This window comes from Lytechinus pictus, chromosome 2 (genome assembly GCF_037042905.1).
Source record: "Lytechinus pictus isolate F3 Inbred chromosome 2, Lp3.0, whole genome shotgun sequence".
Taxonomy (NCBI): domain Eukaryota; kingdom Metazoa; phylum Echinodermata; class Echinoidea; order Temnopleuroida; family Toxopneustidae; genus Lytechinus; species Lytechinus pictus.
In genome coordinates this window covers 43,804,925-43,831,295 of record NC_087246.1, presented here as the reverse complement: position 1 = coordinate 43,831,295, position 26,371 = coordinate 43,804,925, and the positions used below count along the sequence as shown (strand labels likewise).

Below are 26,371 nucleotides of genomic sequence, written 5' to 3'. Positions count from 1 at the left end.
TTCCGAAAGCTCGTTAATCCGAAAACGAAATAAGGTACGTTGTTCCGAAGGTTCGTTAATCCGAAAACGAAATAAGGTTCGTTGTTCCGAAGGTTCGTTAGTCCGAAAACGAAATAAGGTTCGTTAATCATTTCTTTTTCGGACTTACGAACCTTCGGAATTACGAACCTCATTTCGTTTTCGGATTAACGAACCTCTGGAATTACGAACCTCACTTCTTTTTCGGACTAACGAACCTTAGGAATTACGAACCTCGATCATTTCGTTTTTGGACTAACGAACCTTCGGAATTACGAACCTTCGGAAATACGAACCTTCGGAATAACGAACATTCGGAATATCCGAACCTTCGGAATAACGAAGCTTCGGAATTACGAATGTATGCGGACAAACCATAGCAGAGAGTAACATGACTGATCTCCAAACAAAATCAAGTGCTTGGAAGGGCAAACTGAAATATCAATCTGCTCCATGAACGGAGCCCCAGCAGCAATACCGCAAGAACCACCCTAATAATCATCTTAGACTACCACACCATCAAACCAAAGCTCGCATCCTTCATACAGGGGTGTGAGAGTTCAGATTTTTATCTGATTTCAGATTTTTTTGTTTTGATTTTCAGCTGAATTTCAGCTTATATTTGGCTTTCCTCTGAACAAAAAGTATGGGAGCTCTTTCTATTTCAGACTTTTTCAATACTCTTCAGCTTTTTCAGATCTTTTTATTTGTGACCACTCACACCCCTGTTCATAAAATAATGAGAACTGAGTCACACCCACAATGTGCGTCTGATCAACCAGACTAGGCAATGAAATTCCATCAACAAGATAATCATCAAAACCAACATCAACAAGATTTACAAGAATTTCAACACCAATATTATCTGCTACAGATTCAGCAATTAAATTAAGCAGTGATCCACTCTTCAATTCAACATTAATTCGCAAATTATCACTTGTGCGGGCACAAAAACAAGGTTTATTCAACATCTGCCTACTAGCAGAAAACTGGCGCAACCTTGGTTGCGACGACCTGCTAGCGGAACGCCAGCTTGACGCATCGTGAACGGTCAACGCGGCCGTGGCCATGGTATATGTGGGACTACACAAATTCATATTCTGGAAGAAACCCAACCTCTCGTCTACCACCGATAGAACACGGCGAGCCCAGCCCCAATTTTTAGGGTTAAATTAACTTGGGAAGGCTTATTATACTCAAAGGGTGGGTAACAGTCCAGCTGCCACGCCATGTGCTAATGAGGGCCAACTTAATGTAAGAGAAGTAAATAAACTAAGCAACTTTGAGGTTACGTGTAATTGTCTTTAATAACCATGGCCAAGAGACCAACAAAGATGGTGCGCTTATACACTTTGCGCTTGCAACATCGAATCATTATAATACTAAAACACACTGGCGAAGGATATTCATAGCCTATGATTAAGGAATATTGCAGAATGTTTTAGTTAAGCTTTGCTATACATGTATGCATACTGAATTAGGCAGAGCAATGTCTGGTATTTTTGTAATGTACAATGATTTCGGCAGACAATAGAGACTGCTAGTGAGGAAAAAGGACAATAGGATTAGCTATGTTGGGTATATTGTTAATTTCACCGAGGTCATTCAGTCTTCGAGAACATGGAGCATTGGACTGCTCTAGAAAGAAGTAGAATGATCTTTTAAAGACAATACTAGAAGCTTCCAGAACAATGGATATTTATATAAAAGCTGGCAGTTTCTTCAAGGAGATAAGAACTCAGTATTCCAGGCTAGAATTCATGTTAGAACATAGTTTATCTCCACCTGGAATACAACATTAACTTCTGTGGAAATATTTGCACACCATCAATGAACCGCTTGCAGTTATTTTGAGAAAAGAATTCTCATCAAGATCATCATCCTGTTCTAGTGAACATATTTCAACCCATGGATTGCTGAAATCAATGTTTTTTTCAATCATCAACTTTGTCTTCACAGACATTTCAACCCAATACAGTAACTGTAATTTATCCATCGCCTTTCGACATCAATTTCATCATCGTCAGCATTGTTTCAGATTTAATGCAGGATTGTTTTCTTAATTGGGATAAAGCAGAACTGAATCTTCAAGATATGTAAGATGATTTGTTATTAGGTGGTCTGTCTATGACAGATCACTTCTTAATTTCGTCAGAATTTTCTTTATTTATTTTTAGCACCCATGTTTGTCGCCAACTTTTCTCCAAATTGGCTGATTTTTCTGTCATATATAGTCTATCATAGAGACGGCATACTAAGCTTTTCAAGGTCATCTGGTCATGATGATGTCATCTACGGGCCATTTTGTGAAATTCTTAATTTGATCATATCAACATAACGGATCATCAATAATCAATCATATTTACATCAAATAAACTTTAGGTCAAAGGTCGTCTGTCAATGTCATCAAAGGTCATGTAAAGGTCATGACGCACGCATCAAAGCTAAAAAAATTCTCAAAATTGCCTATAAAATTTTTTGGGATCGTTCAGGTCATTTTAAGCATTTCAACATTTTGCGCGGGCGCACGTATGTGCGCGCGTTTTCATGAGTAACAGCGTTACGCAGCATAATTAAATTTGCTATCTATTATTGATATAATTCTGATCAAATTGATACATGTACCTCGATCAGCTCTCTACGATCATTAATGAGGGAATGAGCACCCATTAAAGTTTGCAGCACGCGTGCGCGCGAGCTCTTTCCATAGGCTCTATATGGGCAAAAACATGCCTATTAAAAATTCACTATACATGTAGCTCTTTAAATAGTCCGTTGACCCCCAATTTTTTTTTCATATATCGAGTATGAGTTATAGATTTGATTTCATGTCACCATTGTCCCTCAATTTGATCATGACATCATCAAAATCGCGCCTAAACTGAAAATTTCATTTTTTTTTTCAAATATGACGTCATCAAATTTATGCAAATTTGGCTCTAACTCCTTGAATATTGGTCAATTTTCGCCCAATTTTGGATATGTTGTAGCTTAGGACTAACTCCTTCTGAGTTATTCCTTCATTTTTCAGAAACGGATCATCCTGAAAAATTGCAAATAATAAAGGCATGTCATTTTTACTCATTTTGCGTGTAATCTCTATGGGACATGACTTTTTCTCAAAACTGGATTATACATTCCTCTATTTCGTGAGCAATATCTCCACAATTTATTGTCTGTTTTAGCTGAGCTTTAAGTATGATGTAGCTGAGCTCCTGAGCTATCACAAATGTTCCTTCCATTTTTTTATCAGATGCCGGGATCATGCCCATTTTCGCTTGCAAAATTTGATTTGTAATTCTCAAATTTGCTTACGTGTAATCTATATGGGAACATGTAATCTCTATGGGGAATATCGTGGCTGAATGGATAACGCACTTGACTTGCGTCTTTGAGGTCCCAGGTTCGATTCTTGGGGTGAACAAGATGATTTTTTTTTTCTTCTTACCACCTCGTACATGATCCTTTATGACAATTAAAACGTATAAAAGTTAAAATATAGCAAGATAAAACTGAAAAATGGCAAATTATAAAGGCATGTCATTTGTGTTCATTTTGCGTGTAATCTCTATGGGAGATGACTTCTTGTCAAAACTGGATTCTACATTCCTCTATTGCGTGAGCAATATCTCCACAATTTATAGTCGGTTTTGGCTGAGCTTTTAGTATGATGTAGCTGAGCTCCTGGGCTATCAAACGTGTTCCCATTTTCCGATCAGATGCCAGGATCATGCCTGTATTTCACTTGCAAAATTGGATTTGAGATTCTCGTATTTTGTATACGTGTAAAGTTTATGGGAAATATTGTAGCTCAATCGGTGAGGCGTCAGACTTGCATCTCATTCAGTCATGCGGGCAGGGGTTCGAGTCCGAGGGTGAACATGATTTTTTTTTTTACTATCTTGCGCACGATCAATTATAAGAATTCTAATAAATAATAGTTAAAATACTGCAAAATAAAACAGATTATAATTACTTTTTTCATATTATATCTATCTAATCATATCCGTCTATCTATCTATCCGCTATTTATGTTATAAATCTATCTTTCTATCTGTCTGTCTATCTATCTACCTACATGACATATCTATCTATCTATCTCTCTGTCTAATATATATCTATCTGTTTGAATATGTCTCTCTCACTCTATCTATCTATCCATATGCCTGTCATCTACCTACATTGTATATCTATCTGTCTATCTATCTATCGATCTCTCTCTCTCTGTGTCTAATATATATATCTATCTGTTTAAATATGTCTATCTATCCATCTATCTGCCTGTCTCTATCCATCTATCTATATGTATGTCTATCTGGCTATCTATATATTTATTTCTCTAATATATATCTATTTGAATATGTATATCCTTCTATATCAATCTATCTGTCTGTCTCTATCTATCTATCTATCTATATGTCTGTCTGTCTATCTCTCTATCTATCTACATGATTTATCTTTCTTTCTATCTACATGTATATCTCTATCTGTATGTCTGTCTGTCTATCTATCTATGTTCTATCTATCTATCTATACTTCCAAAAGAACGATACGATACTAAATTGAAGACAAAAATAAAGAATAGAACATAACATTATAAGACTCGAGTACAGGAGCACCTGGGGAAGGACAAAAACTCCCATATCTGGAAACACCTGCAATCATCACCCCAATGCTTGTTAGAATGCAATACCCACTGTTTCAAAATTCTCGATACTGCTCAAACAGATTTTCAACTAAAAATAAAAGAAGGGCTTTTCATCAAATGGAAAAAACCTCAACTAAACCAACAGGTGTACAATTACCAAATAATGTTATCCATTTAATTTAACCACCCCTATCTGATAAATCCATAGACACTGTAATTTTTTTCTTCACTCCATTTTACAATTGAATTCACACCTTGTAATCTTATGTAACTACATTCTTGAAATTTTACTTGACATCCTAACTGTATAAATACCAATGACTCTGTTATAATTTTCAGGCTGATGAGGTGCGTCAGCTCGAAACATGTTCCGTTTATTAAAATGTTATGTTCTATTCTTTATTTTTGTCTTCTATCTATCTATCTATTGAACGAATATCTATCTGTTTGAATATGTCTGTCTATCTGTCCATCTATCCACTTATCTTTCAATCATATATATTTCTATATGTTTCAATTATTATGTATGTGTATCGATCTATCTTCTATCAATCTATCCACCTATATTTTTTATATCCTCAAATCCATCTATCTATCTATCTATCTGTTTAAATATGTATGTCTATATGTATGTCTATCTTTTTATCTTTCAATCTAATGTCTATTGATCTGTTTAAATAATTATGTCTGTTTATTTGTCTGTCTAATATCTATCTATCTATCTATCTATCAAATCTGTTTAATATGTTATTCTATCTGTTTATCTATCAATAAATGTATCGTTATATTTTCTGTCTGTCCATCTGTGTATATATAATATCATCATCATCTTATTTGTCATCAATCATTATTGTAGCGAACCCGTCCGCTACGGTTTTGGTTATAATGTATTAAACGTAGATGGCGCTGTAGCTTTTGGCGTGTTAGAACCACTGAACTAGAGATACGTATCTCTAGTTCAGTGGTTAGAACTCAATGGTCGACAGATGCAACGCACTGCGTACGCGTAAGGCAGCTCTCGGAGAATATAAATAGCGGAGTTTCGCAGTGTACTCGTCACTTCGACGCTGGCTGAGGTCAGAGTCAGACGACGAACTCCCTGCGCTCCTCTCCATCTGGGCTGCATCATGAAAAGGTTTGGAAATGAACATTGCTCGCGTAATTTCTACTACTGCAAATACAATTCTGGATAATTGGTGACGGTGTTAATTGTGATAACCTGTACAAATGCTGAATGATGTATAATTAAATTATGACCGTTGTCATACACTAAACGTATTCATCGTCTCCAACCTGTGTAATCTATGGAATCCAATTGACTACTACAGTATAAGCCTTCCCATAGGGATTATACAGCTCCAATAGAAATCACCTTATCATCCCGTCAATGTTCCCCCTCAACACTCCACCCCCATATATTTTGGGAGAACGGAACACGCGCGGGTCTCTACATAACGCCATATATACAGATATAAGGAAACCGCTCGCAGTAAGGATGGCTAGTAATTCATCAACGGATGAAGGTGATAGAGGCAAGGGACAGGCCGGCCCCCAGCATCCAGGACCCGTTCCAAGACGGAGGGTCGCCACATTATTATCATCCTCATCATCATCGTAATTTTTGTCATCAATCATTATCTATCTAATTATCTATATATCTGTCTATCTATATATCAAGATATAATTTATCTACCTTTCTTCTATTTATCTATCCACTTATCATTTATCTCTCCATCCATCTATCTATTTATCTATCTTTCTAATGTGTATCTGTTTAAATGTATGTATATCTGACTATTTATCTTTCAATGTAATATCAACTCATTTGTTTAAATAATTATGTCTGTTTATCTACTAGTATTTTTTTTCTTTCTACGACCACCCAATTCGTCTGTATGACGAATTAAAATCTAGTTTTATTTACCTTTGTTTACCTGTAAAAAAAAAAAAATCAAATTTAGAATTAATCTAACTTGTTAACTGTCGCATATTTGTTTAATATCGTAACAACGGTTGCCATGCAATACAAAATAAAGTTTGCATGAAGCACAACATGGATCAAATATTGAATGGTTTTCAACCAATCAAATGACACGAATCTATGTATGAGTTGTATAATATACAAATAATGAATGTTTATGAGTGCAATGGACAGAATACTTCATGAGATGAAATGATCCATTCAACAAGGCACAGCCTCGCTAGCAATCTTTCCATCAGTGTGTACCACTAAGAATGTGTGTCTACGTACATTTTGTATGGGTGTGTGTGTTTGAAGAAAATGCATCAACAAGGCTGACTGTGTGCACTTAAATTCACGATTCAAAACATGTCACAAGAGAATGAAAACATTTTCCTGCTTTCATACATGGGGAAAAACAATCTGTATTCGGAGGAAATTAATTGCCGGACTCAAGCAAAGGCAAATATATATTAATTCTATCAGCTGTTTTTTTTTAATTCTTCTATTTTGTCAAACAACATTGGTTTGAATGGAAAATCAGGCTATTGCGTAATATTAAGCAAATAATCACTGTTGGTGAAGGTGATGGGCAAACTATCTTTTACGAGGCAAGCTGGATGTAGCAATCTATAAGAAGCAAAGCTGAGGAAAGATAGCAGGTACATCCAGCTTGCCGAGAACACTTTCTCGATAGTTTGCCTCATCACCTGAAATCAAGAGGTGATTATACATGTATGCTTTATATTCCACATCGCAGTCTACACATGCGCTAGCAATAAAACAAGCATAATCGTCTCAATTTTTTTTTGTACAGTAATGTGTTATGTGCAATAGCCTGCATCAATACGCTATATACATATATTTGTCAACCAATGGACCTTATTGCACAATATTGTACAATAGCTTGCAAGGGCTTGCAATTGCCAGATTCTTTTTAAAGCTACGTTCGAATTCTGGTATAGAAATCTAATTCAAAGTAGGAAATGATTGGAAGCAATCCTTAAGTGTTTATCATAAGCCAGAATGCTTATTTAGAACAACAAAGTTTAATTAAAATAATCAGTGCTTGCTTGAAATAATATTCATTTTCTTACAAGCTTTTCCTCATGAAGTTAACACAAGCTGGACCACCCAATCAATGTGCAAGCATTTTAAAGTGATATTTTTTATCTTCATTTGCTGATAACTCTGTAATTAAACATTTTCTTGAAAAAAAAATTGTAAAGTAGATATCATTTATTCAATTTTTCAATATGGTAATTCTGTGCATGTTTGTTCAATTCTGTGAGCATATTTATAATACTTTTACCAATACCAGTTTTTTATATTTAATAAATAACCAATGGACCTAAATGGCTTCTAGGATTCAGGATATTGCAAGCTGTTATTTATAATGGACATTGTATGTTGCAGTCACATTTCCCCTATTTCTATCAAATGATTAGGAATTTTTAATTAACCAAGAAATATATAGAATATTTAATGTATAATTATTTGTTGGTTACTAAAAATAGTGAGTATATTTTGCGAAGTTTTGTTTGAAAAATCTTCTTTGTAAAGGTTGTTTTATGTTATTTAACTACTATTAATTTAATGTTTTCCTAAAAAAACCTGGTTGTTTCGTGATGAGAACTTTTTTTTCAGCTAATAACGCATAGAAAATGCTCTACAATAGGCATGTAATCGTAATCGGTTATTAAAAAGTCGACAAGAAATTGTTGACACATATTAAAATTGGAAAGATACAGAGAAGAAGGCAATAAATAATGACCTTTATTCTTTATTTTTCTCTCTCAATAATAAAAAAAAATTCCCTTTTTATACCATAATTTTTATATTAAAAAATGCCATTTTATGGTCTCCTTTTCCTTAAAAAAAACCCTGGTTGTTTTGTAATGAAAACTTGTTTTTTACACCTAAATTCATGGAAAATGCTCTACCATATGCATGAATTCGTAATCGATCGTAATTTATAAAACAGGCAATAAATAATGTCCTTTATTCTTCATTTATTTTCCTCCGTTTCTCTCAACATTTTTTTTTTTTACTTTTTCCCTTTTTAGACTATAAGTTTGATATACAATACTGCCACTTCAAGGTCTTTTTTCTTTATTCTACAAAGGAATAATTTATAATTCTTTGAAAAATAAAGTTAAAGAATGAAGTAACCATTTTTTCAAATACAAAAATAGTAATATATCTTTTGATCTTTCCATGTTATAACGAAGTTGGCTAACTCAAAATATTATGAACATCGGTCTGCCATTTTTTTTTTTAGTCTCCCGATTTTGGGGGTGCGGTTAATCCACGGCCGCGGTCTATTTACCGAAAAATACGGTATTCAATTAAAACGGCCGTTTTCGACTCGCCGTACAGTGACTCTAGGGGAAATGTGACTGTGCCCCGGGGGGCCACTTCCATTGACGAGTGGATTCTATGCGCGACCACGGGGTCTTGAAAAGCACCCTAAACACGTATTTTCCATATTCTGAAAATGCACCCCTTAACAAGTATTGGCGTGTGAAACCCTACCCTTAACAAGTATTGGAAACAAATACTATTGGCAAGTATTCCCAGAACTGAGCCCCTAAACAAGTACAGCGATGTATTTTCCATATTCTGAAAATGCACCCCTTAACAAGTATTGGAAACAAAACGATACTCTTAGCAAGTATTCCCTGAAATGAACCCCTAAACAAGTACAGAGGTATTTTGTTATGTCACGCGTCCGTCGGTTTTACATTTAGACACCATTATTTTGGTTTAGTACGGCCCCACCTTCCACACATCGCGCAAATCGGACTCTAAACACGTAGTGTTGGGGCAAAAAGGACATCCTTTATAAAACATTTTGACTTTGTTTTATCATCCCCGCATATTTGACCCTAAACACGTTTATTTTTCCGAGCGAAATAGATACCCTTTTTTCAATATTTTTGTGTTTTTGAGACCCTTATCACGTTACGTACGTAACGTGCCCTATCTTGAAAAAGACATCCTTTTTACTGTTTTTTGGTCGCGCATGGTATCCACTCGTCAATGTAAGTGGCCCCCCGGGGACTGTGCCATTAGCAATAATGCCTTAGGTCATTTTCAAATATAAGTGGACATGGGGGTGAAAATTAAAACTTGCTAGAAATCAGTAGGCTTCAATGGATTTTGAAACTAGACATCTCAAAGTATGTTTTTTCCATTTCAGTTACATAAAATTACTCATTGTGTCTTGAAATACAGTGAATTTAGTGCAAGGGAAATTTAATGTTACAAAATGCTGATTTTCGCATTAACATTCACATATTGCCTATCACAATATTAAATTTGTATTAGAAGCATATTTATTGGCAAGATACAAGCTCTGTATTGTATCTAACTCCTAAATAAAAATAAAAAATTATCTAAAGTGTTTTTCTGAAAAAAGTAGATCTTTAAAGTTTTCAAAACTGGTTGTCGTGTCACTCACGTTTTAAAGACAAAAAGTTTTCTAGAGCAGTGTATTCTGATAATTAATTTATCCCAGTACAGGAGCAAATACAGTTTTCCCATACCTTACTGTATATAAAGTAACTTGGTCCAATGTGTTAAGGTTAAGCTAAAATTAATTGTTAAAGTTGTTTCGTGTCACTCACAATGTCGTGTCACTCACGAAATGTCGTGTCACTCACGGTCTCATATTGTGTATAAAAAAAGGACATGAATAATTTTTAAAGCATTTTATGAGATAAATTCAGGGATGGAGTCAAAATGTTGTTCCTGACATCATTTAGGCCTATGTAAGGCTAATATTTTTTTCTGTTTTCCCAACTTCACCCCTATCAATGGAAATATTGAATTTGACGTTGAGTTCATCTATTTTCTTTCCTCTCCATGGTTTCCTCAGTTTCAAAAATCCTGACAACTTTCCATTTGTGTGAAAACTCAGATCCTAATTCATATTTTAATGATGTACTGAGATAAAAGAATATAATAACATAATCAACACAAAATTATAGATATATCAAGAGAAAAACCACTATACATAGTAATGAACATATTTACAGTGCATAAAGATTCGGTGATGGTTCAAATTAGTCAGGTATGACTTGAACATGCTCTGTCTCCATTTACGGAAATGAGCAGAACGTTCACCTATCTTTTTAGGAATGTTATTTCTTTGTCTTACTAATTAAGAAAGGTTTAAAGCTAGCAAGGTCAGGGATCTTATTTTGAAATTTGCAGAAATAGATAAAATATTCTAATGGTAGAAAAGTGTATGAAGAGATCTCCGTGAAACCAAACATTCTTTCAAAATCAGAAAAAACTCTTTCCCTTCTGATTAATTAAAATGAACCTTTTTTGCCACAAAGCTTGTATTCGAGGACATGAAATAAACAATTTTTTTTGCAAGAACATCTCAGGTGAGAATATACTGAGATTTAAAAGAGCATTTTGGATATTGCTTGAAGTAGCTACATGCCTGGTTCAAAATCATTCTTTGTTCGGCCACCATTCATACCACTAGTGATGAACTAGGGTCTGCACAGCAAACTACCATGAGCGGGCCGATGTGGGTTCAGAGCTTATTTGCATTACACACAACAAATTGATAGAGTAAATTATGTATATATATGTAGGTCCAAACAAGTCCCAACCAAGACCAAATTTGCATTTGAGCAACTTTGGTGAGTTGCCGTGTTTTCATGTAGATCAATTTTTCTTGGGGGGGGGGTACCCTGGTTAGAAGTGAGCTGGACCTCATGGGGAAAAAGCTATGCCATATGGAGGTATAGGGGGAGTGTTTGATGGTTGGGGATGCTAAATTGAATTTCAGTGTAACATCCAAGGGCTCATCAAAGGAAAGGCTAATGACTTGTAGTTGTAGGTAATACCAACAGACTGTGCTGTTGCTTTTTGCAAGAATCAGGTACTGACTATGCACCTTTCACCTCATGGCTTTCCATGTATTACCCATGGTTTGGTTTATTATCAAATATGATAATTAGCAATGAAAAGCAGCTTGCAAGATTCCTGCTGAAAATCATAGCTCTGAATTTTGGTACAGTACAGTGTTCAGGAGAAAACCAATGCTTGATGAGTTGAACTTGATACCTATTAAAGTTTTTCAAGGATTTGCTAATAGTCCATCTGAAGTATGCAGCCAAGTAACTGTGGTTTGGTAAAGTGTACAAAAAAGACATTGAAGCTGCCAAGTCCTATTTAGACAATGCCTAGAATATTTAAGGAGGATAATACTGTAATCCAATATTTCAAGAAAAAGGAGTCATACATGACATCATTGGCTACCAGACCATGCCAGATGATGCGAGTGACTATTGAGAATACCTTTCTTACAAGGAAAAATTGTTCCATCAGTTGTGGATGCTGAATTGTAAACCCGTAAACTTTCATATACAGATAGGAAGAAAGAGTTAGTTTTGAAGGAAATCAGGCCACAAAAAGAACATTTGAATTGATGTCAATGCCAAGACCACATAACACCTCCTTCAAGTGCCTCCTCCTCCAAAGAGGCGAGTGGTAGAAGCCCAAGTGTGACGATAATGCGGTATGGTTTAGGGAATGTGAGTTGATGGGCAAATATGACCATAAACCAAGAATAAATCATTAGGATGACACACTATCAACTTTGAAGAAGGCAGTTGTTATGTAATTAAGCTTGTTTTTTGGTTGATGGGATTTCACTCTTGTACATCATTCAAAAAATACTTTCGTTGTTGAGATAAATGTTGTATTTTTGCACTCGTCGTGTCACTCACGTTTTGGATGTCGTGTCACTCACGGTATATAGGAGGGCACCATTTTCCATAGAGAAGGTTTGATTGATTCTGACTTTATGTGCTAGAAAGGTACACTATTTACGTACATGTATGGGTACTCACAGTACTCCTGGACAGCTACTTGGGCACGAATCCAATCATAAGTGATGATGGTCAGAAACCCATGTCCGAAATTTGTCGTGTCACTCACGCATCATTTTTCAATCATATCTACTAAACAAATTGTAGAATTCAAATCAAACTGGTAGTGGCCCATGCCAGTCCTCCATTGTATATAATATAGCAGTCATGATTGATTCATAACCTTTAAGTTTAAAGATATGAGCCCTTAACCCTCTCCGATTGTCGTGTCACTCACGTTTGAAAATGACCCTTAACATAATGCAACATTGCGCAATAATCACAAAGGTTACATGATAAATTGCATCACTCTTAACAACATTTCAAAAGTAAACAATCAATTATTTGCATCTGAATTTTAGCCAAGTTATTTATTATTATTAACAATTGACAAACTAGGAATGTAAACAAAATGTTTCATAATGATTTCAAAGGAATCTAGATCCAATTAGATTCAATGTGTATTCAAAATATTCTGTCAAAATTGATGATCTACAAAGGACCCAAAGTCCTCATGTGATATTTTGAGGCCAAAAAATTTACATACAGTGAAATTTGTTCACTTGCCAAACATTGTGAAGTGTCGTGGCCTAGTGGATTAGTCCCCGGACTTTGAAACAGAGGTTCGTGGGTTCAAATCCCAGCCATGGCGTAATTTCCTTCAGCAAGGAATTCATCCAGTGTGCTGCACTCGACCAAGGTGAGGTAAATGGGTACCGGCAGGAAGTAATTCCTCAAAAAGCTGTGTGCACCGAATAGGTAGCCTAGCTTAGCCGGGTAATAATAGCAGGGTCCGCTGGGAGAACAGTTTTTGGAACTGAAGTGGCTACCCTGGGTAAATATACCGTTATTATCGTACAATTTACTATACCTTCAGAAATAAAAATACTACCATGACGAATTTGGTATCAAATGAAAGAACATATTAAAGCTCTTTCACATGATTGGGATGCCGTTGGGATTAAAGTATATTTCAGGTGAAATTTTCTTTGAAGGAAAAAAATCAATATTCATGCCAAATGTATTCTATTGTTTGTTATTATATTTTCAAACATCGTTTCATAGAAATATATAAAAGAAAGATTCATATTACATTTTCTATCATGATACGTCACCACTGAACAAAAAATTGTAATCTGAAATGTTTTTGTTGAGAAGTAACTAGCACAAATATGAAAAGTTTTTGTCAAGTTTTTATTTTTAAATTTGTCTAAAATATGAAGATTCTTGGGGGCAATAAGTGGAACGCCTCTGGCAGTCTCGCCTGCATTACGCGATTTAATATAGCAGCAGTGCTAACTTTGAAAACTACTATAAAATAATCATTCACAAAAACACCATTCATATAATGACATAATACCACGTTCATTGACCATAGATGACATTTGAACGGTGACTTAAGACTTGTCAACTACACCCATGTCCACATTGCATTCACTCTATCCATAAACTTTCAAAGTTATGATGGCGATTCAACAATTACCCCAACATGGCCTAAGTTTATTGACCTTAACTGACCTTTGACTTTGGTTTTGTGACCTGAAACTCACAGGGGATGTTCGGTGATACTTGATTACTCTTATATCCCAAGTTTTATGAAATAGATCCATAAACTTCAGAGTTAGGATGGTAATTCAACAAAGACCCCCAACACGGCCAAAGTTCATTGACCTTAAATGACCATTGACCATGGTCATGTGACCTGAAACTCGCACAGGATATTCAGTGGTACTTGATTAACCTAGTGTCCAAGTTTCATGAACTAGATCCATAAATTTTCAAATTTATGAAGGTAATTCAACAAATACCCCCAACTTGGCCAAAGTTCATTGACCCTAAATGACCTTTGACCTTGGTCACGTGACCTGAAACACGAGCAGGATCTTCACTAATACTTGATTAACCTTATGCCCAAGTTTCATGAACTAGGTTCATATACTTTCTAAGTTATGATGTCATTTCAAAAACTTAACCTTCGGTTAAGATTTTGAAAATAATTCTCCCTACATGGTCTAAGTTCATTGACCCTAAATGACCTTTGACCTTAGTCATGTGACCTGAAACTCGGGCAGGATGTTCAGTAATACTTGATTAACCTTATGTCCAAGTTTCATGAACTAGGTCCATATACTTTCTAAGTTATGTCATTTCAAAAACTTAACCTTAGGTTAAGATTTGATGTTGACGCCGCCGTCGGAAAAGCGGCGCCTATAGTCTCGCTCTGCTATGCAGGCGAGACAAAAATGACACCTAAATATTTTTCAGCTCCTGATGACAAAGCGATGTGATCATCACTGATGAATGGGCATGACATACTCATTTGTTTGATATCAAATTCGCCATGATAGCACACATATTTCACAAGATACAGTAAATTTTATTTTTGGCAAGTATCAACTTTTGTTTGAATTTCCTGGGTGTATGTGAAATTCTGGCCTCAATTGTATATATCAACTTTCCACTTCGAAGAAATACTTTCTGGGGTGGTATTCTGAAAACAGTGTTAGCATAGAAAATGGTGCAATCGGATTGATATTCTTAAAATCGTGTGAGCATGCAAACATGTGGCCCCAGTGGTAACACTGTGCATGGTCTTAAAATATGCAGTGCGCAAGGAAAACCCCCATACGCGGTGTTAAAGTGGAAAATAATACAAAATTTGATTTTCTGAAAAATAGTCTACTACAATAAGGAAACAGTATGCTGATTCAAAAAAGTGATTGCATGCCCCCAAAAAAGTTTTGGGTGATTTTTAATAGTCCCATCAATTTCCTTTGAAATCTCTCAGCAGATGTAAATAAAAAAATAAAAATAAAAACATAAAAAACAGAAGTATAAATATGTCAAAAATTGTGTAATTCAATTGATTGAATATTTATGACTTTTATTTATTCACAGAAAACTCACATTAGCCCCCAAATCTGCTTTTCAGCAAGTCCATATCATCAAATAATATCATATTTATATAACTCAAGAGTAGAATTTTATCATACAAGCAAGATAGAGTACTGGTAGTCTATCTAAAACTAACAGCTTTTTTTTCCAATGTAATTCAATAATAATAAAAATGCGCCTCGGAATAGATTGTTTCTAGATAGATGGCGCTATACAAATGCCTATCATTATTATTTGTGTGAGAAATGCCAAATCATCTTTTTGTGAACAAGCTTCCATTTATCTTCTCAGAACTTGAGTCTTCTCAGGAATTTAGAGTGTTTAAAAGAATTTTACATATGAAGAGTATGCATGTATCATCGGAAAATTTGATCCCCATGGACTCAATTGGACTTGGACAGAAATTCCCTTCTACTACCCCCACCCCCTTTTATTTTAACTATGCATTACACACTACATAAATGACGGATACCCAATGGAAATCTACATGATGATGACTTCATTTCTTCTCTTTCTCATCCTGGTATCTGTAATGCAGATCCTTGACATCTGTTGAAGATACCTTCACCCAGCCAGTCTCCTGCATGTGGTATACTGCAGACAAGAAACACAAGGAATTACTTGATGTCATATGAGATACAGAATGAGGAATATTACAAGGACACACGATCTAACAAAGAATGCATGAAAGTGAATTCAGAAATTGTACCTCATAGTGATCACAAGCTTTTCCCCATAATGGCCAAGTTGCTCTTGTAATTTTCAATCTTCATAGCTTGTAATATCAATGAGTGGGCTTTTAAGTCCCTCTTCCAAGAGTTTCATGTAATTAGATGGACCTTATCAGCAACATAGATTTTAGATATTTGATAACCTGAAAGGAAATTCTATGAACAAGTGGAACACCTCTGGCAGTCTCACCTGCATTATGCGATTCAATATAGCAGCAGTGCTGACTTTGAAAACAGCTAAATATTGAATTATTCACAAAAGAAAACATTCATATGATAATAAATACTATGTCCATTCACTCAAAATGAGCTTTGACCATGATCGTGTGACCAATGATGTGTGTAAAACCAAGAAGATTCTATGACTGGAGTTCCAACAGGCAACAAATTTATTCAAGCAGCTGTTCATTTCTAAAGAAGCACAAAAGAAAGAACGGCAATAAGGACCTTTTGATGTCCGCCTTCGAAGCCGCCAGTTTCAGTGAAGAAATCCGAGGGGTGAAATTTTACGAATATCCATTTGTATCAATTTTCCATCTTTCATATTAATAAACAAACTGAAATTTGAATGCATGACAAAACATCAATAACCAAGCACTATTACAACAAGATATTTGCCCAGATTATATCAATTAACCTTTAAATAGTGACAAAGGAAAGAATTTGACCTTTACTGAAACCAGATTTTAACACTTTTCCGATCGTTTGCGGCGAATGAAAATTTCAAATGTGGTCGGTGGAATATTGTTGTTCATTACGGTATATGCCAGATGAGTGCCCGCACATGCCCAGTCGAGCAAATTTGAGTCATATTTTAGGACATATTGCATACTTTATTTTCGCGTGCCTCCGAATTATGTACAACACATATAACCAGATCAAGATGCGGCGAAAAAGTAATTATCATCACAAAAGCATATTTCCCTTTATGTATGACCCATAGCTGCGGAGTCACGCGGGAATCATTTGTCTACACAATTGCAAGAGATGTTGAGCAAAGTGCATGCCTGACATACTTTCTGCTGGCGGTTTTTAACCTTGTTCAAAGAGATTTTATTTGCTGTTACTCCATCTCATTTGAAACCTCCTTGGTAAAACAATCATTTATACTTGATTACCCTTATGTCTATGTTTCATGAAGTAGAATAAACTTTCTAAGTTATGATGCCAATTCAACAAATACCCCCATCATGACCAAGTTCATTGACCCTAAATGACCTTTCACCTTGGTCATGTAACCTGAAACTCACACAGGATGTACAGTGATACAAGTTTTAGGAACTAGATCCATAAACTTCAACAAATACCCCAAAATGGCCAAAGTTCATTGACCCTAAATGACCTTTGACCTTGGTCATGTGACCTGTAACTCGCACAGGATGTTCCGTGATACAAGTTTTATGAACTAGATCCATAAACTTTCAAAGTTACAATGGTAATTCAACAAATACCCCTAACATACTCAAAGTTTATTGACCCTAAATGACCTTTGACCTTGGTCATGTGACCTGAAACTCAGGCAGGACGTTCAGTAATACTTCATTACACTTATGTGTAAGTTTCATGGACTAGATCCATATACTTCCTAAGTTATGATGACATTTCAAAATTCGATATTGATTCCCCCAACATGATCTAAGTTCAATGACCCTAAATGACCTTCAGCCTTGGTCATGTGACCTGAAACCAAGGCAGGATGTTCAGTAATACGTGATTACCCTTATGTCCAAGTTTCATGAACTAGGTCCATATACTTTCTAAGTTATGATGTAATTTCAAAAACTTAACCTTAGGTTAAGATTTGATGTTGACGCCATCGTCGTCACAAAAGCGATGCCTATAGTCTCGCCCTGCTATGCAGGTGAGACAAAAATGAAAGGTGTTTACTATATGACTTTAGCCTGCAAAAAAGCTATTAAACTTGTGAGCAGGAATGCAGGACTATTTGTAATATAGTAAATACAAATATGATTTGAATGAAAAAGACTATTTCATCTTACTCTGATTCAACACAGCAAAAATATAAAACCTGGCAGAACCAATCACTAGGACAATATCACAAGTTTTACTTCAAAATTGGCATGATTTTTGTAATGAAATTATTATCAAACGCAGAAGATTCATTTGGAATACAATACTCACAATTAACAACACCACCAGAGTAGGCATCCCTATGTGTGGCATGGTAGATAGCTCTCTGACCTAGGTCACGTGCCTCTTCAACACTCAATTCCCATTTATAGCCTTCATCAAGGACACCATAAGCATAGGGGGAACCTGAACCTACAGAGAATAGCTTGTTGGTGAGACGGTTTCCATCACTGTCAACGTAGTACAAACCAGGGCCCTGTAAAGAAAATACAATGTTGTTATTATTGACTACACATTTCACTTACGGATATAGTTACAGACAAGTTTAGAATCATGAGGCTACTTTCCTCAAAGTCGGTCTGTCAGTAGTCCAAAGTTTTTAAATCCTGTTTTGTCCATGTTGAACAGAGGTGGCTAGATTTAACTCTTATTATAATGATCACCTTTACCACTTGTTCCACATTGCACGATTCAGTGCATCCTCCATCCTCAACCCAACCCTCCTCCTTCATTTGTTTTTTGCAGGTCTTTCTTTCACCGTCCCCTCCTCTGCAGAAGGCCCGCGCCGCAATGCTACTTATTTATTTTCTTATTTTTATAAAATAAATATCCTTGTTTGTCAATCTCCAATCACATTCACAACAACAATGAAAACTGACATAGAGTCACAGAATTGAATTTCCCCAACACTATTTCAGGTCATATCACATTGTTCTACAATAATCCAATAGATACTCACTCGTTTATCCCAGCCGCAGATCATAGTACCCTAAAAGATATAAAAATTAAAAGGAAAATTAAATATATCAGGCCTCTACAAAAAAAAATTTGCTTGCCCGATAGAAAAAACTGCTTGCCCTATTTGTTGAATAATTTTTTGTTATTATGACGGCACTACTCTTATCTTTAAAGGTCTTGCATACAAAATAACAACAATTGAGAATCATGTACAGTATAAAAGAACACACATTTAAAAATTTATTTTCAGCAACGTAGGCCTGAGTCATTACATTTATTTTGATTTTTTTTCGCTATTTATAAATGGGGCTTAATTTAAGGTTAAAAAAAAACCTTCACCAAAAGTTGCTAAAATTTCATATTTTGCATCTTTAAATCCACGAAATGATTATCTGTTTGCCATATTTCCTTAGAATTGTTTTGATTTAGTTGGAAACTATAAAGAGAGCCATTGAAAAATATTCAGCTCTTTATTGATTCTGAAAAAGATCGTTTTATGATGTAAAAAAAAAAAAAATCAAAAGTGGAGTGGCAAAAATGTCACATTTTGCATCTTTAAATCCATGAAATGGTCATTTATTTTCCATATTTCCCTGAATTTTTTTTAATTAGTTAGAAACTATCAATATTCACCTTTCTCTTGACTTTTCTTCATCATTTTATGATGTTACACTCGGTCAATATTTTTTTAAATTGTAGTCCCGCATGTAGACTTTCATGGTGTTGCAGCATTGATCGTATCGTTTGATCGTTTTACACTTGGTCAACATGAAAGTCTACATGTGGGACCACAATAATAAAAAACATTTACTGAGTGTAACATCATCATAAATCAGAGTCAAGAAAGAGCTGAATATTCTTCATTTTTTCACTAGTTTCCAACTAAATAAAAAAAATTTAAAGGTAATATGGAAAATAGATGGCCATTTCATGGATTTTTGCAAAATGTGAAATTTTAGCCACTTTTTTTTTCAAGTAGCGCATGCGCAGTCATTGGACACATAGAACGTAAGATGCGATGGCACGGTTTTTCGAACGAGGTACCTGGCGATATATTATTGGTAATTGGCGCTGATTTTACATCAGTTTCCACTGTTTTTTTTACTGGTTTGACATAATCTGAGAGATATTTGTGATTATCCAAAAAATATTGAAATTTAGAGGGTCTACTGATATTTTATTTCCAAAACAACCACTTGCCCGATCGGGCAATTGACTTTGAGAAATGCTTTCCCGCATGTAATTTTCACTTGCCCCGGGCAAGCGGGTTTGTCGCGCCCTGATATATACTTGTCATGCAATCCCTCCCGCTTTTATGATTTTTAACAGCTTGTCAGATTTACAGCACATTTAGTAATGTTTCTGCATATCATGACAGATCATCTAACAATGACAAATCTGTCATCATAATCAACTGTGAATTACATTTACTGCAACAGAAAAAAACGACTTTATTGTATGATAATCAATCATGTATAATATAAAATAAACAATCTTTTGCCTTCACATATTTTTTCCACAAAGGGGTGCTAATGTATGATTAAAAATACAGAACATGTATTGTATGTACCTGAAAGTAATATTCTATTCATTTATTACATGTACATATACAATATAAAATGGCCATGTGAATATAATGTAAGCCTGAGTCGAATCAATTTTAAGATCTGTGTTCGATCGATGTCATCGAGGTAAAAGGAAAATCATTATGCGATCAACATAAAATGAACCTTGCTTTCATTAACAATATTTCTTACTATGACCATAGCATATTATTCATTTGTAATATTTTTACAATAGTTTGCATATTAAAGGTCAAGTCCACCTCAGAAAGATGTTTATTTGAATCAATACAGAAAAATCAGACAAGCATAATGCTGAAAATTTTATCAAAATCAGATGTAAAATAGGAAAGTTATGACATTTTAAAGTTTCGCTTATTTTTCACAAAATAGTTATATGCACAATTTAGTCACTTGCAAATGAGAGAATCGATGATGTCTGTCACTTACTATTTCTCTTGTTTTTTATTGTTTGAATTATACAATATTTCAATTTTACAGATTTGGCAATAAGGACCAACTTGACTGAACCATAAAATGTTAAACAATGATAATTCCACATGTTCAGGGAGAAATACAACTTTTTTTCACAGGACAGTGAGGAGAAAATTTGAATATTTTATATTTCTTTTAATAAAATACAAAAGAAATAGTGAGTGAGTGATGTCATCAGTTCCCTCATTTGCATACCGACCGGTATGTGCATATAACTATTTTGTGAAATAAAGCAAAACTTTAAAATGTCATAACTTTCTTATTTTACATCCGATTTTGATGAAATTTTCAGTGTAACGCTTGTTTGATATTTCTCTTTTTATTCAAATCAACTTTTTTTTGTGGTGGACTTGTCCTTTAATATGAATTTCGAGCTTGATTTAAAACATTTGCATTTTGTCTTAATTTTTAATGACGGGCATTACAAACTCGTGAGCGAGTGAGGATGCTGCATTTGTCTAAAAAATTATATCATGTTAGGATTGATTCTCCAACGTCGTCTTTGCAGAAACTCTTCTCACGATCATATCACCATAGAATACCATTTACATGACCAAGAAGAGAAAAATATGTTAGATATTTATTCCCGTCAATTTGAAGCTCATTTGTGCCCAACTCCGTTTACGTGGAGCTCTGAATTCATGAATGGAAAATATGTCATCAATCGCGCATACAGCATGCGCATTGTGCTTTTGTCGAGGCAGACAGATGGAATAAAAACAAAAATAATGACTATATTAATACTTCCAATCGACCTACATTACTTTGCCGACATTACCAACATTTTTAGTACAGCCATAGAAATTTATTAAATCATAATAATTTAACAATAATTTACATCCGATAATCATTCATATAAATTTAGAGCTCGATTTGACTAGGACCTATTTTGATTGAGTGCTCTAGCTCTGCACTTTTGTCTAAAATGGATTATCATGCCAGGATTAATTCTCGAACATCGTCATAACTCATATTCCACAAACTTTCCTCACAATCGTTACATCAGCATAACATACCAATTCAAATAACCATCCAGAAAAAATTACGTATGATATTAATTTCCATCAATTAAGAGCTAATTTTTTATCCAACTACATCTCCGGCAAGTTATGTGCTCTCTGCTAGTATTGTTGGCCAGCGTTTCGGAGGGTGAGCACTACAGTGTGTGTGTGTGTCTGTGACTGAGAGTGAGTTGACCGAGAACTGTTCCGATTGACTCTGCATGATTCATGTCTTTCATATTATTTCATTTCAAACATAAATGTTGTCATCTGCAAATATCATCGTTTTAGATATTTTGGGAAGAATTCTGCATGGGCCCTTTTGTTTCTTGTTTTGTGATCATGGAAAATACAAATGATCTTTCATTTGCTTGTGCAATGCTTATCCCTAGCGCAGTGGGTACCGGTATAGCTACTAGCTAGTGCATGAATGACGCGACGGAGCAAAAAAATGACTTGATTTTCCCGCCTTCAAAATTTGATGCATCGATGTTCGATCGAATTAAAGCTGTCGAACACAGGTTTAAAAAATAATCAATATGACTCAGGCTTAATATAATGCACCATAGTATACAAATGTTCAGTGAATAAAATTACAAAGAATGCAATCTTACCACTGATAGGCCCATGCCTTTGTAGTTGTAAAGCATATTGGCCAAGAGCTTAGAAGCAGCTGCCACAGATATCCTCTCCTTGTTGCGCAGTTCATATATCCTACAGAAATACAAGTTACAAATAATACTAATCTTACAAGACTTCAATTTATTAGCATATTATAGTCATCTGAACCATCCCCAATTCCAAACTCAATTCAGGATTTAAATTTGGTGTTGATGTTGATATTCGAAGCACAGTTCAGGTTGCCATCCCTAGTTTTATCACCTTATGCCAGTGAATTAAATGATCTAAATCATATTAATGATTGCTCAACAGTCAACACCCAAGTGAGTATTGTCCCAGGACCAGATTCATTACAATATTTGTGCTGTGCTGGTGTGAAAATCAACCTCACACCAAAACAGAGAACATCATATTTCTAACCTCACACCAACACCAAAAATTCAACACTGAAGATGAAATTGCCCATTGACAGCTACATGTACACATACACATGCTTCATGGCTGAAAATTCTTACTTGTTATACTTATCAAACTGAAAGACTAAAGGAAAAAAAACCCTATGATGTGACCCCCCTCAAAATATACTTCAGGTCTTTCATCAGCAACAGTGCCCTTCATTAGGTAAAGGAGTAATCTCATAGCATTGTAAAGTAGCTACCTGCATTGTTCAGCCAATACCCTCTCCCAGAAGGCACAGTCTGCAGCACCACCAGCCATCGTACCCAGTAGATAAGGGTTAATCTCAATCACCTTCTTCACAGACTGCGAAGCTATGCACATGAAAAAAAATACAGCATTTACACAATTCTTGATATGTATAGATCAAAAATTGCAATCATCTCCATTCTTCTTCAAATTGATTTTTCATAGCATCATCAACATGATATCCCTTTTCACTTCCCTCCGAGAGAAGAGATTTATCATCATTAATGTGATTCTTTTTTCTTCAAAATCCTACTTTTTGGTTAATCCCCCCAAAAAAATGGAGTCAAACAAGTGTCGTTATACACAAAGTATAGCAAAATGAGGATATATCCAAAATAAATTATCTAGGGAATCAGAAAACAGAGAACATCATATTTCTAATGATCAAGTTAATACAATAATAAGTTGATTGCTCCAGTCTGCTTTAAAAAAGGGGAAAAGTCACATATTTTGCATAATTCCTCCATTTTTGTCTCGCCTGCATAGCAGAGCAAGACTATAGGCACCGCTTTTCCGATGGCGGAGGCAAAATCAACAATGAAATCTTAACCTAAGGTTTAAGTTTTGGAAATATCATAACTTTAATAGAAAGTATATGGACCTAGTTCATGAAACTTGGACATAAGGTAATCAAGTATTACTAATAGGGCTGCTATCGTTAAGAAAATTCTCTGTCGATATGTCGCTAAAAATATCTTACCGATATCGATAACTATCGACAAAAGAACATAATCAATACGCATTTTTTATGCATTATAGCGATGACACAATACTCGCATTGGTCAAAATTTCTATCTGCCACTGTACCAAGAACGCTTTAAAATCCGCGTTCATCGGATGTAAACGATTACATAACATCTTTTAAACATTTTAGCATAAATACATCCTCAACTTTCACGTTATCAGCATTATTTTAGGGTTGGATGAAGTTTTATCAATAATTTTGGACATCGTTCTGAGCAGTCAATGTCTTTCGCCTATCCGCCATTTTGATACCGTGCTGTACATCTTCGAACGTAGAGGGCAGCAACACACGGCCCTGTGCTGCTTTCTACTTTGGTACTTTGCTAAAATTGAGCTTGTGCTTGTGAATGTTTTCGATTTGCGATCGAATGGAGTCGAGTGCAGTCAAGATGTTTGGATTGTCATGATTAAAGCGAAGTGAGATTGTGTTTTGTGGCTAGTAAATATTCGCATTTTGTTGAGATTTTGTTAGAGTAATTTCTTTTGCTGTTCTGTGCATTTTGAGGAAAAATATTTTTTCCGTGATTTTCCATTTGAAAAGCCACTTTCACAAGGCCGTTTCCGTGAATTGAGTGACATCGCGGAAAATCACTGTCATGTCCCTACCTAATAGCGGGCATTATCGACAACGAGAGAAAGGTTATCGATATCGCTAGGTGGCAAAAAACAAGCGATTATCGATAAGACTAGCGATAAAGAGCTTATCGATAACAGCCCTAATTACTAAACATCCTGCTTAAGTCTTGGGTCACATGACCAAGGTGTGAAGGTCATTTAGGGTTAATGAACTTAGACCATGTTGGGGGAAATATTGAAGTCTTGCCCAAGGTTACGTTTTTAATATGTTGTTTTAACTTAAAAAGAGTGCTGCTGGGGCGAGCACATAATACGCCCACCTGTAAAGCGGAAAATGGAGTCATTGGTCAAGCAAGAAAAGTGGAAGGTGTCGACTTGACCTTTGGACCTCAAAGTCAATAAAATTCTTGGGATCCATGCTAGTTTCATACACACCAATTTATATGAACCTAGGTTAAGTTAAACTGAAGTTATCATGTTTACAAGGATGTCGAAGGGTAAGATGAAAGCATGTCACTGTGACCTTGACCTCTGACCTTGAAATCAATAGGCTTCCTGGGATCCATGCTAGTATAATACACAGAAAATTATATGAGCCTAGGTTAAGTAAAACTGATCGTCTTGTACAAGTCTTAGGTCACATGATCAAGGTCAAATGCAGGGCCCTGTCCACGGAGGATTATTCTATTGTTACTGGGGGTGCTGAGCATTGTCACAGCACCCCCAGTAACAGCAGATAATCCTCCGTGGCCAGGTCCATGGTCAAATGTAATTTAGGGTCAATGAACATAGTATTTTATTATCATGTGAATAGTGTTTATCATGAATAATTATTCAGTAGTCATTTTAAAAGTCTCAGCACTGCTGCAATATTGAATTGAATTGTTGACAGTAATTTTTCCTACCAATGTATGGTCCTGCAGTAGCCCTGGAATCCACAGCAATAATGACACCATGCTGAAATTTAAAACCAAGTGTAGTTGTTCCATGGAGAAACCTGATTTTTGGTCCTGTCTCACTGTCAGCAATGCTTGCTAGAAAACCTGCAGGCTGGAGAAACAAACGAGAAATGATCAATAGTTTATAATTCCCTTTATACTAAAAAAAAATCTAATGATATTGATGTATTGGTAACTCAAGGTTGTTTAACCCTATCCAGCCATGGGGGGGGGGGGGCAAAAACAGCCCCCCTCAACATTTTTTGTGGTAAATCCGCTACGCAAAATTTTTCGATTGCGCCACAAGCTGACTTTTTACTTTCAAGTCTCACACAACTTTTAAGACCAAATTAGTGATGCCGGGATACGCTGTTTCACAGTTATGGAACATTCTGCTAGTGCATGTCAGACTCAAAATTGCTAAAAAAACATGATTTCATGTACAAATCCAATTCAAATTCTGTATGTAGCCAAAATAAATGTATCATTATTTTCATTTTTACTGATTTAAAGCAATAGATTTCATGTTTTTATGACTGAAATAGTGTTGCTGACGAGTGTCGCTGGGGCGGGCACATAATAAGCCCGCTTGTAACGCGGAAAATGGAGTGGGTCGAGCAAGAAGGAAGGTGGCGACTTGACCTTTTGACCTCAAATCAGTAGAATTCCTGGGTTCCATGCTAGTATCATACACACCAAATTATATGAGGCTAGGTTAAGTTAAACTGAAGTTATCGCATTTCCAAGGACTTCA

General features: G+C 35.4%; 1 protein-coding gene across 1 annotated transcript; it reads right to left on the bottom strand.

Annotated features, from left to right (window-relative positions):
• Positions 1 to 12,872: 12,872 nt before the first annotated feature.
• Positions 12,873 to 25,728, bottom strand: LOC129254215 (proteasome subunit beta type-5-like). Its single transcript, XM_064094859.1, has 6 exons — positions 25,585 to 25,728; positions 23,313 to 23,424; positions 22,648 to 22,747; positions 18,977 to 19,006; positions 18,289 to 18,493; positions 12,873 to 16,009 (listed from the first exon to the last, which is right to left on the bottom strand). Exons 2-6 carry the CDS (start codon positions 23,369 to 23,371, stop codon positions 15,915 to 15,917), a joined length of 489 nt encoding a protein of 162 aa, XP_063950929.1. The 5' UTR covers positions 23,372 to 23,424; positions 25,585 to 25,728; the 3' UTR covers positions 12,873 to 15,914.
• Positions 25,729 to 26,371: the final 643 nt, after the last annotated feature.

Coding starts and splice junctions, on each gene's coding strand:
- LOC129254215 (XM_064094859.1), bottom strand. CDS start 23,371: ATGGCTGGTGGTGCTGCAGACTGTGCCTTCTGGGAGAGGGTATTGGCT. Junction 22,748..23,312: donor GTATTGGCTGAACAATGCAG/GTAGCTACTTTA, acceptor GTATTTCTGTAG/GATATATGAACTGCGCAACA. Junction 19,007..22,647: donor AAGGCATGGGCCTATCAGTG/GTAAGATTGCAT, acceptor TATATCTTTTAG/GGTACTATGATCTGCGGCTG.